We start from the raw sequence: 16,281 nt of genomic DNA, 5'->3' as shown, positions 1-16,281 counted from the left end.
ATGAGGCTGCGGCGGCCACCGTGGCCTCGGCTGAGATCATGCCCTCGCGCCTTCCACTCCCGCTCCGCCGCCGCCTCTTCCTCTTCCTCTTCCGCCGGATCCGGAGACGATTACGCCTCCCTCCGCCGGAGTCTATCCCTTCTCCTCTCCCCCGCCCCCTTCGACCGCTCCCTCTGCCAGGAGACGCTATCTCGTCTCTGCCCCCGACGCCTCGAGCGCATCCTGCTCGACCTCGGATCCTCCCTCATCCGCCCCAAGCCGGCGCTCCGTTTCTTCTCCTTCGCCTCCGACGGATGTGCCTTCCGCTTCACGCCCCGCTCCTACGCCATCCTCCTCCACTCCCTCCTCCGGTCTAACCTGACCCATGCATCCCGCCTCCTCCTCCTCCGCCTCCTCGACCCCCGTTCCACTGTCGCTCTCTCCCTTGACGACCCGGACCAGCGGTTTCGTGAAATTGTGGGTGGCGTCGTCGATACCGCCCCCTCCAGCGACTCGCCTGCATTCGACCTCCTTGTCCACCTCTGCTGCACGCAGCTCCGCTCGGAAGATGGGGGAATCGTTGTCTTTGGCATCCTTACCGGGCGGGGGCACTGCCCGTCGCTGAAAACATGCAACTTTTTGTTGTCTTCATTGGCAAAGTCCAAGAATCTGGAAGATGCTCAGATGGTGTTTGATCGAATGCGCAAGTTTGTTTCTCCCAATGTTTACTCGTACACCATTCTGATCGATGCTCTTTGCAAGAGACGGAGGGTTGAGCAGGCCATGGCATTGTTCTCGGAGATGGAAAGTTCAGGAACACTCCCCAACGTGGTAACTTTTAATTCTCTGATTGATGGATTTTGTAAGAAAAATATGTTGGATGAGGCATTGAAAATAAAGGAGAAGATGACTAGAAGCTCAATTAAGCCAAGCATTGTCACATTTGGCATTCTCATAAATGGGTTGGTCAAAATGAATAGGTCTGGCGATGTAGATGCTATCCTGGCAGAAATGCAAGAGATGGGAGTGGCTCCTAACGAGTACATATACAACACATTGATAGATGGGCACTGTAGGAAAGGGCAGTTTACTGAGGCAATGAAGTTAAGAGATGAAATGGTGACGAAAGGTGTCAAGCCAAACCAAGTTACATTAAATGCCATTCTACAGGGATTGTGCAAGGCAGGGGATATGAAGCAGGCAGAGTATATGGTTGATGAAATGTTGGCAACTGGGATGGAAATAAATATAGGTCTATTTCATTCAATTATATTCTGGCTTGTCAAGAAGGAACATAGAGTAGATTCTGCAATGCGACTACTATGGGAAATGCTGCTGAGGAACTTGAGGCCCAATGAATCACTTTTAACTGACTTGATTGTTGAACTCTGTAGCCAAAGTAAGCATCAAGAAGCCATGAAGATTTTGTCAAAGATGATGGACAAAGGTTTTGGTGTGAATATTGCAACTTCAAATGCATTGATTCATGGACTTTGTGAGTCAGGGAATTTAACAGAGGCAACTGAGTTTTTCAAGTCAATGTTTATCAGGGGAACTGTATTGGACAATGTAACATACAACATCTTGATATCTGGATGCTGCAAACATGGGAAGATTGAGGAGGGTTTTAAGCTTTGGGATGACATGGTTCAGAGAGGATTTAAACCAGACATTATTACCTACAACACCATGATACATGGTTTATGCAGTTTAGGTAGAATAGAAGAGGCAGATAGGCTTTTGAATAAACTAAGGAATGAAGGCATGATTCCTGATCTCTTTACTTGTAGTTCCATGATAAATGGGTATTGCAAGGTTAAGGAGATAGATAAAGCAAAAGACTTTATAAAACACATGGCTACTTTTGGTTTAGAGGCAAACATTGTCATCTACAATTCACTTTTGAGTGGATTATGTAAGATTGGCTATATGTCTGAGGCATCTGTGCTTGTCGATGAAATGACAAGTAAGGGCATCATACCGAATTTGGTAACTTATGGTATCCTTTTGCATGGTTTCTGCATCACTGGTAACCTAGAAGAGGCAAGAAATATTTTTAAAGTAATGAAAGAGCAGAGTTTGGGCTTGGATGTAATCAGTTACACTATACTTATCAATGGGTACTGTCAGTTAGGTCAAATGGATGAAGCAATCAAGATTTATGAGGATATGGTTAGTAGTGATTTAGCCCCAAACAAGTTCACATATACTTCATTGATACATGGTTATGCTAAAATGGGCAACCAGGAAGAAGCATCTAAACTTTTCAATGAAATGCTAAATAGTGGCATTGTCCCTGATTCTGTCACATATAACGCTCTGATGTCTGGATTCTGCAAGAATGGTCAATTAGATGAGGCATTTAAGATATCTGATCAAATGTGTCAAGCAGGTCTAACGCCAGATGACATTAGTTATACAACTTTAGTTCATGGAATAACTTCTTCGTGAAGTTGAAAAGGATTGTTCACCTGGAGGAGATACATCAAGCAGAGCTTTCAGAGTTAGCACGAGAAGGATATGGATATGATGCACCTTGTTCATCTCCTGAATTCTTAAAGAGTCCCACTGCCAAGATGGGGCAATCAATAAAGAAAGCTGGACAGAGTGTCAGTTGAATTGTGGAGTTAACAAGTATCTCAAATTCAAAAGTGAAAGAAGACAGAAGTTCATTCTGCTATGTTCCTCTAAGCTTACTGATATCTAGTAGATGAGCTCTTGATATTGATTTGAGACTGTAGGCCATATCATCCTGAACAAGAACTCAAGTTATTTAGGCAGCAATGTTTTGCCTTCTTGATCATGTAATTTTGCAACAAGAAGACCAGATTGGGCTTGATTCTTCTTTGGGAGCTTGATACGGGAATGTAAAGATTGCTGTCTTCCACCATATGTTGCTTATGTGTTCTTAAAGGTCATCTATCTTCTCCAAAGTTCGTTATCCTGCATCTGAGCTACACCATCCTATTTCTTTACGCTACTAACATAATCTTATGACCTATATATATTTTGCAGCTAGCCTAAGAAGCACATTGGAACTACAAAAACATTGAGGTATATTTTTTAACACCTACACAAATAAATGTATTCATTTTAGATAGGCACTTTTAAGTTGTATTTCTTGTCATTGAAACAGCTGTGTTTCTACCAAAGAATTTTTACTAACAAAAACATCAGAAGCATCTCATGACTTCAAGCTCCAACTGGAGCAAAACAATTTCTCATCCTATCCTCCACTGTGGAACAGTTTAAATCCGTTCATTATTTTTTCACGACGACAGATATTTGTGTACCTTATTTTGTTAGATTTGCTAGTAGTTTGATAGCTTTCATATTTAGCATCCCCATCCTTAAGGAAGATGTGTACAGAATATAAGCATCTTGTCTTGTAGTTTTGTTGAGACTTTGCGCTTCTGAGGAATATTGTGCCACTAAAGTTCTTGGAGTTTTCACATTTTTTATTGTTATTGTTGATGTTATAGATGGGGAGATTATCTCACATTGTATCTGCCATGCTCATTGTTTCTGTCACAAAATGACGATTGCATTTTTGGTGTAGTTTGTTGACTGAATGAGAAATGTGATTTTGCTGGCAGTTGATAATTACTGGTTTTACAACATGCCAAGAATTTACCTATTGCAAATTGTTGTTGTTGTTTCATTTTCAATTAATGTGTAAGCTTTAATGTTTCTGCCTTTTTTAATAATTGCATTTCCTGTCTTGTGTATGAACCTTTCATTGTATGTTTGGTTTATAGTGATAAGATTGGTGTTCCATATGAATTCCTATGAAATAATTGCAAAAATAACCATAGAATACCTATTCTTATGGACTATTTGTTCTCATGGAATACTTATTATCATGAAATACCTATTCCCATGAATGAAATACATGGTTCCGTTGTTCCCAATTATTTTAAATTCATAAAAGAATAATTATTCATTGCTTTGTTCTAATTTATTCTATCTTTTATACAACACATTTGATTGCTTTGGTTGAACTAACTCAGACGGACCAAACAAACAAGATAGCTGATCTTGATGGGTTGGTAGGTTCAGATAGGATGGATGAGTTAATATCCTGTCGATTTGATTGGTGTAGATGAGTTGATTGATCTAGATGGCTTGGTTGATCCAAACTAGTCTGTCAAGCTAGATAGGTCAATAGATTGGTCGATTTGGTCCATCTGTTCAATGGGCTAGTTGGTTAGTTCGACAGGATGATAGGACTGAAGAGGAGGAAGAAGAAGAACTTGTTTCTTCCCAATGTGCAATGAAAGCGGCAACTCGTCACTTTGGATTCTTTTGTTTTCAAGTCTCTGCATTCTTAACTTTATGCAATTCTATAGTAGAAAATACTCCTTTAGAGTGCATACCTCTACATTAGTGGAAATCGGTTTAGTGTTAACAATCGAGGCTAGGATTACAATAAGAGAGCATAGAAATATAAGAAGTTTAGCACAATTTGTTAGTCTTTGCAAACTGTTCTGGTCCTCTATTTGTAGCCTTCAAGTTATATTCAATCTAAGCTTTTCAATTCTGCAATAGGACAATCAACTCAATGCATTTTTAGTCGACTATTCTCGTGACAACTTCAGCCTTTGGTCTTTCAATGAATCTCTCACTTGACTCGGTGCAACCGGTTTGATGCTTGCGGATTTCCTTTGCCCGACTCCTGTTAGGGATTCAATCGACTGTTTAGTTGAATCAACTTATCTAGTAGAATGCACGTTGTAAGTCCCTTGAATGCACTGTGTTCTCAGTTCATTCCACATCTCATTGTCCATTTGTTTACTTCAGTTTCTCTCCACCAGCTATCGAAAACATTGCCAACTTGATGCTTAGATGGCTCAAGTCATCCTTCTTCGCTCTCTAACGGACTTCGAACCATCGAGTCAATCACCAACTTGGCCTTCCCATTCGTTGTACTCATCTCATTGTTTTTCGATCCATCGATTATTATTAGTGATTTCACCATGTAGATCAGGGATTTGTCAAAATCAATTTAGAAATAAATCTCCATTTTTCTTTTCCAAAACTCCCTTGAATGGATGATCAAAAGCTAGAGGGGGTGCTTGAGCTAGGCGTCAATTGTGCAACTAGCACATCGAAACTTTCTCAACGAACAGGAAATTTTCACATATGTGGGGGATTGTTTGTGCGGCTAGCATACTTGACTAGAAGAGTGTGATGGAAGAACAACTAGAATCACAAGGGGACAACCGAGTGGACCAGTAGTTTTGGGAAGACAACAAAGGAGGGAGAGCAGAGAATCCCAAAGTTGTTAGAACGTTTCAAGCAAGTGAGGAATTTAAGGGAGCTACTGGATGAGCATTTGGGGCCACACCATCTGATTGGTGGACGTTGCGAAGGTGGACGTTAGGATTGAATATTTAATTAAAATTAAACTCGAATTGAATTAATTAAAATCGAATTGAAATTTTTTTTGAACTAATTGAATAAATCAAATTTTTAAATAAAAATTAAACAAATTAAATCAATAAAATATCAATTAATTTAATCAAAAATTAAATTAATTGAAATAATTAAAATTTTTAAATATTATAAAAAATTTATAGAAATTTATAAATTTACTTATTTAAAAATTTAAAAATTATATTTTTTATTTTAATTAATTCAGTTTATTTCTATTTATTCAGTTTAATCGAATAAGAAATTTTAAAATTAAAATTAAATCAAATTAATTGATTTTTTAAAAAATAATTAAAATTTTAAAATAATTAAAAATTTTAAATTTGATGGATTTATTCAATTTAATTAAATTTTTGTTCCTTACAAAGGTTTTGAATGCAGGGGATGGGCGAGATGTTCGGTGTGACCTCATCGAATGATGACACAGTTGGATCACACATTTGCTAAATTTCATTAAATCTGATCGATCATGATTGATCGGATCTTGTCGACTACAATAGCAGAAATCTGAGAAAGTTGTCTGAAAATCGGTCTGAAATTCGTAGATCATACAGCAAATCCTCTGGGTTTAGATTTCGGCACGGAGAAGAAGATTTTGGCATACAGCAGCTCGTTCCACGTGTCTGGGAGTCCCGGCAGGCACCAGTGGATGCAGTCGGCGTAGCTCCGAGGGTCGGCGATCTGCGCCGGCGACAAGGGTTCCACTGCTTCTTGTAGATCTGCGTGTGCGCGTCCTTTCGGTATTCCGACAGCTGCGTGATGTTCAGCAGCGTCACCGGCACTCTCGACCGCCGGAGCACGTCGCCGGCGACCCGCATCATGGACTTGCTGGTGCCGGAACCCCAGTAGCTGGCCTCCGCTACGGGCGCCGTCTCGTTGTAGCAGTTCCCTGCGGGATCGCCGCCCCATTCCTTGCTACTGCAGAGCGCCATGCATTCCTCTGTCACCGTCTCCGTCGAACCAGATTGCACAGAGCAAATTAAATTTGTGAGAGCGATCGATTCACCTCGGGTGAGACGGCGACATGGTGACGAAGACAACTCGGCTGCGGTGAGCGTCCATGTTTTCCTCGACCCACTTCATCGTCCTCCTCAAGGCCAGCCGGTAAGCGTCCTCCGTCGCCATCTCCGTTATGTTCTTCTTCGTCTCCCCGCGCCGCCCGAATGGCCCTCGCCTGCACGGCCAAACCACTCGACGTCACGAAGGAATTAGATCGATCGAAAAAGTGGGAGAAGAGAAGGAAGGAAGCAATCGATCGATCACAGGATCTTGATCTTGCCGCCGGCCATCCACCACAGGTAGGTGTTGAAGACGACGATGTCCGCTCCCTTCCAGTGGCGAGCGTGCTTCATGATGGAGCCGACGCGGACGATCCGATCGGTGACTCGGTGAACCACCGCGTCGTCGGAGTTGGACTCGACCAGGAACGGCGCCCAGTAGAACTCGATGCTCGCGTCGTAGTCCTTGGCCTTGAAGACGGTGAGGGAGCCGAAGGTCTGCATGGATTTGGCGGCGTCGGGGATGGCCCGGTGGAGGAGGCAGACCATCGACGTGAATTGGCCCCTGTTCAGGGAGTCGCCGACGAACGTCAGCCGCTTGCCGCGGAGCTTCTCCAGCATGAAGGTCGCGTTGAACCTGAAATTCTTGAAAAAATTAATGGAATTCGATCGGAATTCACGTGATTGGATCCCAACAAAGAGCATCAATCTCGAAGAGAGAGAGAGAGAGAGAGAGAGAGAACAAACTGCCAGCGAACGCTGTTCTGTGAAATTGACCACCTGGGCAAAGAGCAGGCGCGCGGCTGCCAGCGCCAGTGCTGGTAGCCGGAGTCCGGCCGGCCATGCGCCTGGCAGGTGAGCTGCGGCTGGATGTAGGGGCACTCCTCCTCCGCGTACAGCGGCCGCGCCGCCGGCTCGTACACCCACTCCCCGGCGAACACGTCGCATTCCACCGCCACGCCATCCTCGTCTGCAACTCGCGCTCCCGCGTCAACTCGCTGCTGACGCCCGGTGCCGAAGCGACGGTGGAAGGGGCGGATGAGGATGCAGGAGAAGTCCTCGCTGTAGAGGACGAAGACGAAGACGACGAGGGAGAAGGCCAACACGTGGGAGGAGAGGCTGCGCCTCCGGCCGTGACCGTGGGCGAGCGCCGCGGCGGCGGAGTGCTTCATCGGGCGATGAGCGACCGACGGCTCTGAGACAGAAGGCGGTTGAACTGGCCTCCTGCTTTATTAAAAAGAAAGAACTTTTTAAAAGAATATTAGAGGAAATTTTATTTATTTATTTATTTTTTGTTTAGGTAAATATATTATTTATTTATTTATTTTATTGTTTAGGAAAATATATTATTATTGCAAAGCAAGAACGTAGTGGTTGGGCGAACAGTCAAAAGGGCTTAACTTTTTACCTAACTTGGGGTGCATGTGTACTACTTATAGCCACCCTAATAATTTCACCATTAGTTCATTTAAGAAGGTAACTAGACCTAGAGAGGTTGGCTTGAATGTGGTTGAGTTAGGAGCTTTAAATGTTTAACATGGTTTGGGGTTACACTGCTATTCTACGACTTACGATCTTTCTAACATGAGTCGAGGTTCACAACCTTTAAGATGAAACCTTGACCCAACAATTGGATTTTGCAAGATTTCCTTGAGCTTGATTATAACCGAGTTTCTCGGAGGAATGGTAGAGGTAGAGTGTCAAGAGGTTTAGATGATGAAGGCTTCAACCTTTGTCTAAGCTCTTGAATCCTTTAGAGCACTTGATTAGCTTGAGTATAAGAGAATTGAGTATTTTGATGAGTTCATAGTGTTAGTGCAATCGAGAGATTGTGCGTATAATCAACTTCTAGAAACTTGATATAAGGGGAGGTTGTATATGCAATCATACTTAAGTTGGATTGGTTTTGATGTGATTGGCTAAACCTTGGCTGAATCAAAGACAATATATTTAAGTTAGATAAAATTAACTTGATTTGTAGCGTGCAATTGCAAAATCTTGACATTAACTATAGTTGTAGTTTGACTTGTTTGGAAAATGAAAGTCTAAGAGGTTATGCCTTGACGAATAAAGTCTTGGATGTGAGCTTCTAGCAAGTGAAGTCCTAGTAAATCAGAAATGACCATTGCTTACCAGGTGAAGTCCCAAATGTAAGATCCTGATAAATGAAGTCTCAACAGATCAAGAAAGATTAGTTATTTTGAAAAATGAAATCCTAGAGATGAGACCCTAGCAAGTGAAGTTCCCTCAAATCAAGCAAGGAGTCTCCAAGGCAGAGCTTGTATTAACAAAAGTTTTTCATTTAGTGGATATGAGTAGTGACCCATTTAATGAGTCCTAGGTCATACAGTATGATCTTGAGAGCTATTGAACCACGTAAAATCCTTTTATTAGTATTGTTTTAGTTATCTTTCTCGCATATTAAGTACTTCTAGACTTGTGTATTGGGTCATCTCTTGAGCTTAGTGGAGTAGATGGTGAGTAGTGGTTGTCTTTTTCTATAACTATTGTATGATCTGAGAGAATTATTTTGTTATATTCAAAATGTTTTTCAATAAATTTATTTATGAAAATTTCTTTTGGAACCTTCTAGACTTCTTCGAGACTTCCACTCACTTGTGCCAACAAACTATATAATGACTTATGATATGGGTGAAATGTCCAACAAGCTAACTATTAACAAGAAGTTTGGTTATGAAAATTGTGTGATCGACTAGAATTCTTTTTTATTGATAAATACTTCATTTCAATTATTGATAATATATGCCACAAGTGTTTAACTATTTAGAGAAAATATGATAATACACATCAATTTAACTTAAAATTTTTCATTTGACTTCATATAAATTTTCAATAAGGAAACTTCATTCAACAAAGCTCTTAGTTATTGATTAACTATATAAAATATACTAAAATACTTACCAACTACACGGCCAAGCAATTTATAAAAATTACCTTCTTGGTTGGTAGATGAAATGATCCTTGATGAGAAGCAATTGAAGTAGACCTTGTTGTGCAAACAAAGTTAATCATTGATTAATCAAAAAGATTAGATTGCATAAAAAATATCAAACAAAATCTAGTTAAATTTTGTAAATTTAAATAAGAATCCATTAGCATATAGGCATATTTTATAAATTTAAATAAGAGCAAATAAAAAGAAAAAAATTTATCAATAATTTAAACATCCTAACCCTAAACCCTCATCTCTAATACCCTAAAACATCCTAAACCCTTGCAAATAAGGATATGTATATGAGTTTGAAGGTTCTAATTTGAAGGTGATCGATCCAACTCCATAGAAATTTCCACTAGCCATTAGAGTCAATCGGAAAGTGCAAACACCACGTCGCTCCATAGCCAACATTCCAGAGTGTCTTTTTATTAGAAGAAATTAATCTATAGTGCATTATAATTGAGAATCAATCCATGGATACTAATTAATTTACTTTACCATTGCATCATAACCCAAGGATGAGTTTGAAGGTTTTTCTTTAGCTTAAAGGTTTTGGATGGACAACAATTGATTTAAGAGTATTTATAAAAGAAGACTTTAGTACTTTAACTGACTTAATAGAAAATAAAGGCTCACTTTTGGCTTTTTTTAAAAAGAAAAATATTCCTTTGATATTTACCATAAATTTATCAATTAACGACAATACAAAATAATGATTGGAATGATGGAGTTTTAAGAATAATTGTTTAAAATTGGAGATCCGTCTACTTCCATTTATTTATTTTGCATTAGGTAAAATAAATTAATTCTTCTAATTATTTTTCATTAAAATAAATAAATAGATAGAGGTTTTTTCTGTAGTTTAATTTGACACCTAAGTGAGACATGCATAATCTATTAATTTATTCAAATAAATTAAAATTCTAAACATCAAAATGCCTGCCCATCTCATCTCTTATGGTTGACCAACTTAATTGACTTTCTTAAACTCTTCTAGTTTTAAAAGTCAATGCACCAATTGTTTTCATTTCAAATCCTTTTCAAAAACACTTCCCCTCATAATTAATAAAATTTTAACTACAACTTAATTGAATGTCGACATATATAATAAATAATAATAACAACAATAACAATAACAATTACTCACACCTTTTTAATATAATTTATAAGAACTATATAATATATATAATTTAGCATACAATTGAATTTTAATTAAATTTAGTTAAGTGTTAAAAACATGAATAGTAATATATAAATAATAGATATTAAAAATGTTAAAGGTATAACTATAATTATATATTAGCTAAGGTTAATGAGAAGAGATTTATTTTTTATTATATCTTGTTCATTTGTATACTCTTTACATTTCTTTTCTTAAAGAAAGTGCATCAATGGCAACATTACAAGCAAAAACAACAAGAATATAACAATAATAAACAAATAAATAAATAAATGTGTAAAAGATATAAAGACAAGAAATAATAGACATTGTACCATGTTCCTTTAATTTTAAATATATATGAAAATAATTTAAAAAAAGGCTCATGCATAAGAGTTGTTGGCATTTGGTGTGAGAGGAAACTAAAACCTCTTCTTTCTTGAAGAAATTAATCAATCAAGTCCAATAAGTTATTGATAGGAGATAAAACTACAAAATATATGAAAATTATTTTTAATATTTTTCCTTTAAAATATAAACTAACCTAAGTGAAAAATGTACTTTTTGCACAATTAAAAAGAATAGCTTCAAAAGGATCATGTGCTACTAATTGGTTGTATTGATGAATACTTGTTTGCATTAATCTAATCAAGTAACTTCATTGTTTACATTCTAATATTAAATATTATCTCTTGTGTGCATGCCATTTATTTTATTAGCTTCTTCCCCTCTCTAATATATTTTTTATTGTGAGAATGAAAATAATATGAGGAGAAGTTGAAGTTTATAACCCTAATCTTAGCACTTTCTAACACCTTTTATCTATTTGTACAACAATCACATGCAACCCACTCAAGAAAAAAACAGCATAATGATATGATGTGGTTGGACTTAGGACAATTATGTTAAAGTCCCTCACTTGTTAAAATGTTGTAAGGGTACTTCCAATATCACCTTTAACAAAGTCACTCACCATGCTCCTTTCCATCAAAATACCTTGCTTGGAAGTCTATAGAGGAGAAGGCTATAGGCAAGTACATTAGAAAGCCCATAATGTGTCAAACTCAACCTAGTCAAACCATATTGTTAGCACATCAACATATAATGATCAAATTCGACAAGAAGAAAACATTATTTCTCCAATAACAAGGTTTGAAATGTTGTTTACTATTAGACATAAATATCAATATTGATACATGCGATCAAGAACCACATGAGCATATATGGAGGTTTTAACTAGTTTATATTAATATTCATAGATGATTGATCATGTTATGTATAGTTCATGAGAAAAAAAATTGAAGCATTTGAAAAGTTTGAATAGTTCAAATTTAGTTTAGATTTGAGGTAAAGAAAGAGATGATAGACATATGAAAGTATTTAATCAAATCAAGACAATGAATATTTATCTACTAAGTTTCTAGATCATCTAAAAGAGAAAAAGGATATCTCTCAATGAAATTCTCCTAAAGAAGGCCGTTTTAGACATGGCTTGATCCCTAAGAAGTCATAATGACCTACTCCTATATGTGCGAGGATATGCACTAGAGACAATGACATATTTTAATAGAGTACCCTAGAATTTAAAAAATATTGAACAAATATAGAAGGATGAAAGCAAGTTTTTTCTTATTAAGGGTTTGAGATTCTAAGGCATATGTTAAGTTTTTGGTTGGTAATAATCTCTTGACCCAAATTAGATAAGTGTTTATTTGTGAAACATCCAAATGAAAAGGTATTATTTCTACTACCCATAAGAAAATAAAGTGTCTATTCCTCATGATGTAGTATTTTTTGAGAAACAATTCATAAATTCAAGAGTTAGTGAAAAAAAGGATTAAGCTTGAAGCAGTTCAACTCGTGCATAAAAAGCACCAATTGAAGAACAAGTTTGAAGAATAGTCACAAGATGTTGTGGAAATTCCATTACTTAAGACACAAGGATCATGTAATTTCAATCGAAATTTCAGTGGTCTATTTATGATCACATGATATATATTTCCTATCAAAATAAAGATAGAGCGACTTGTAAGAGTATCAAGCGATATAATTTTATTACTTACTAAATGACGAAAAGTCTAGGACATTACAACCATAAAGGCAACCAAGGAAGATGGTTGGATTGCCCCCAAGGCATAGTTGAGTTGGTTAGTACGAAGTAGACCTGTTGAAGTGGACAAGGGTTAAATCTCGACGAAGCTGAGGCAATGCATTTTCCCGTAGTGGCTAACTGTAGCTTCCCGATTTACCTCTTCACAAATGATCATGGAGCCGATCGTATAGAGCCGCTGGGATGACAGATTTCACCTTTTGCTGAAGAAGGAAGACGGTTGGATCCACAAGTTTGTTGGGTGAATTTAGTATATATAAATCTAGGTGTTATTGACCCATACTATTTATTAAGATTGTCCGCCTGATACTTGATAGGATGAGCTACCGGTGAGTTGTCTTCAAGGTTGATGAGTCTCTAAAGATTTAGTGAAGATGAGGCTTATTGGGTAAGACTCTTCGGGAGATGTAGACCTTACTAGAAAAGACTCATCAGAAGAGGTAGGCCTTATTAGGAAGACTACTCTGGAGAGGTAAACCTCACTGGAAAGACTCTCAGGAGAGGTAAAGCTTGTGGGAAGACTCCTCAGGAGGAGGTAGACCTTATTGGGAATACTACTCGGAAGAGGTAGGGCTTGCTAGGAAATACTCCTGAGAGAGGTAGCCTCGTTGGGAAGACTCCTTGAGAGAGGTAAGTCTCACTAGGAAGACTTCTCTAGAGAGGTAAACCTCATTGGAAAGACTCCTTAGAAGAGGTAAGACTTGCTTAGAGAGACTCCTCTGGTGAGGTAGGCTTTGCTAGGAAGACTCCTTCAGTGAGGTAAGCCTTGCAAGGAAGACTCCTCCAGTGAGGTAAACTTTATTGTGAAGACTACTCCGATGGTAAGCTTATTGGGAAAACTCTTCCAGAGAGGTAGACTTGTTGGGAAGACTCCTCAAGAAAGGTAGGCCTTGTTGGGAAGACTTTTCAAATGAGGTTGACTGGATATTTAACAGTGGAAAGTCTAAGTGGGCCGTGGAGGATTAGACACTTGGCACGAGACGGAAAGTTCAAGTGGGTCATATAGGACCAGATACTTTGCACGAAATGAAAAGTCCAAGTGATGCAAGGTTGACCGGACACTTGGAGATCGGAAGTCCAATAGGGAAGTTGACAAGAAAAAAATCCAAGTAGGTCAAGGTTGATCGAATACTTAGTGATTTGAAGTCCTGGCAGGTAAAGGTTGATCGGATGCTAGGCAACAATGAAGTCATAGTAGGTTGAGGTCGACTAGATACTAGACAATGAGGAAGTCCCAAAAGGTCAAGGTTGACGGATGTCAAACAATGATGAAGTCATGGCAGGTCAAGGTTGATCAAATGCTAGGTAACAGAACGTCTTGAACAGATCAAGGATGACCCGATGTCATGCAAAGGAAGTTCAGAAATGACAGAGCAAACTTTCAACGGTCATAACTTTTAACTCGAATATCATAACGAGATGATCTTTAGTGTGAAACAAAGCTTGTTCAGAGATGTATCTTGTTACTCAAATCGATTCGACTGATTATGTGTATCAGTCGACTGATTTGGATCAGAATTAAATAGAAGTAAATCAATTCGACTGATCAAAATAATTAGTCGACTGATGTTATTTTAGAAGCATATAGGGTAAATGAATCGATTTGACTAATTGACAAAATCAATTGATTGATATTTAAAAAATTGATAAAATTAGATAGATTTTAGAAGGTTCAGAAGTCGTTATTTGGTCACTAACCAAATCAGTCGACTGGTAGAGGATATCAGTCGACTAATAGGCGGAAATCAACCCTAATAGCAATTGTATAAGTAGGTTTTCGTTTGAAGGAGAAGGGGCCAGTTCTTGGGGGTTTGAGGATGAAGTGCTACTGCATTTTCATACCAACAAGAGGTTATTCCAAGCAACAAGAAAGCATCCAAAGTAAGATCTCATTTATAAAGGTATTTTTACTTTCATTTGTATTTGTATTCTTGTTTCTTATTGTATTGTTGTGTTCTTGTAAGAATAAGTCTTATGAGAGGCTTCTCCACTTCCGGAAGGTATCCGAAAAAGGAGGAGTTCATAGTGGAGGTAGATAGCTCGAAGTAGACCCTTGGATTAGTCACCTCAAGGAGGCGGATACCAAGTAAAATCCAAGAGTTATGCATGTGGAGTCATGTTTGAATCAAGGTTTTCACTGTGCATTCAAACGACGAGAATAAGATCAAGACAAGAAGCGATTGGAGCTATTCACCCCCTCTAGCTCACACGAGTCCTAACAAGTGGTATTAGAGTCAGGTCACTCCTCATTGGACTAACTGTCAGAAAGGAGTACAAAGCTAAAGGAAAAAGAAGAAGGTGTGAGTTTGAGCTCTTTGATAGCAACAAGTCATCCGATTGACCGCTGGAAGAAGTCAACACTAAAGGGAGTTTGAATTTTGGAATGGATCCCCGAGATGGATTCAGAATACGACATCTGAGTACCTCCACCATTTGGATTGGGAGGTTTTGATCATTGAAAATTAAGAATGGAGTATTTCTTGAAAATGGATATAGAGCAATGGTTTGTTCTAATAGAAGGATTTGAAACCCCAATGGATAGCAAAGGAAAACTCTTCAAGAAAAAGAAATGGACCGAGAAACAACTTCAAAAATCAAAGACAAATGACAAGGTAACCAAAATATTAGTTAATTTAATTCCTAATGATATATTGTGCAAGATAGGTTAATATCAAGATGTAAAGGAGTTATGGAGTAAGTTGGCCAAGCTTCATGAAGTTCCAACCTCAATGCAAAGTGAAGATGAATCCAAAGAGGGAGACTCATTGGAACAAGAAATTGAGGATTTGAAGTTGAGAGATGCTCAACATCCGAGGAGGATGATATGGAAGAAACTCCTACATCAAGGATTGAGGAGGAGGATAGAATATTGACATCGGAACAAGATGAATCATCCACATCCGGAGTCAATAAGGAAGATCATATCACCTTAACAAGTCAAGAGAGCTCTAATTATGAAGGTATATCAATTTTAATTCATAAAGATAAAAAATATATCATATATTTTGAGTGTAGGAACAAAGGGCACTATAAAAGTAAGTGCCCACAATTAATCAAGAAAAAGGTTCAAATGACACCTAAGACAAAGGAGAAGCCAAAGGAAATTAAACCCTTGGTGCAAAAAGGCAAAGAGCACATTGTGTGCTTCACATGCAACCAAAGAGGGCATTATCGAAATCAATGTCCAAGGGGGTGGCATCAAAACAAGAACAAAGGAGAAAGCTCAAACCTAGGGGAGCTCCTAAGGTAAAGTCTAAGGATTATTTCATAATGCAATTGCTTATATCATGATGAGCATGTTAGAAATAAATTTTATCATCTTGGTACTAATGATCATAAAAATAGGAAGCATGAGAATTTTAAGGATAACTTTAGGTCATATCATGCTAAAACAACTCCACTTAAGGATAGAAAGGATTTAAATAAAATTTCTAAGAAGATTAGACATATGTCTAGAAAAAAAATATCAAAGGAAATCATCAAAAGTTAAGAATTAATGATTTTAAGAAAGAAAAGCAAGTTTTGAGATCAAGACAAGAAACGATCAGAGTTATTCACTCCCTCTCTAACTCGCATGGGTCCTAACATACAACTCTCATCTTTTACTGATGTGCTCGTTTCATAATCAAATATTTAACTCCATATA

The 16,281-nt window shown here is 38.1% G+C and overlaps 2 protein-coding genes across 2 annotated transcripts; one reads left to right on the top strand and one right to left on the bottom strand.

The window, feature by feature from the left end:
* On the top strand, positions 1-3,320 carry LOC141812598 (uncharacterized). Its single transcript, XM_074700610.1, has 3 exons — positions 1-2,893; positions 2,995-3,033; positions 3,116-3,320. The coding sequence occupies exon 1, from the start codon at positions 1-3 to the stop codon at positions 2,428-2,430; it is 2,430 nt and encodes an 809-aa protein (XP_074556711.1). The 3' UTR covers positions 2,431-2,893; positions 2,995-3,033; positions 3,116-3,320.
* Positions 3,321-5,839: 2,519 nt separating this feature from the next.
* On the bottom strand, positions 5,840-7,618 carry LOC141812558 (putative xylan O-acetyltransferase 10). Its single transcript, XM_074700563.1, is given in 5 exon segments — positions 5,840-6,113; positions 6,116-6,330; positions 6,419-6,586; positions 6,676-7,047; positions 7,191-7,618. Coding segments are annotated over 5 exon segments (1,302 nt in total). The 5' UTR covers positions 7,583-7,618; the 3' UTR covers positions 5,840-5,958.
* Between the last annotated feature and the right edge of the window lie 8,663 nt (positions 7,619-16,281).

This window comes from Curcuma longa, chromosome 19 (assembly GCF_044706935.1).
Source record: "Curcuma longa cultivar G26 ecotype Majalengka, Jawa Barat chromosome 19, ITB_CL_G26_1.1, whole genome shotgun sequence".
NCBI classification, from domain to species: Eukaryota; Viridiplantae; Streptophyta; class Magnoliopsida; order Zingiberales; family Zingiberaceae; genus Curcuma; species Curcuma longa.
This window is presented reverse-complemented; position numbering and strand designations above follow the sequence as displayed.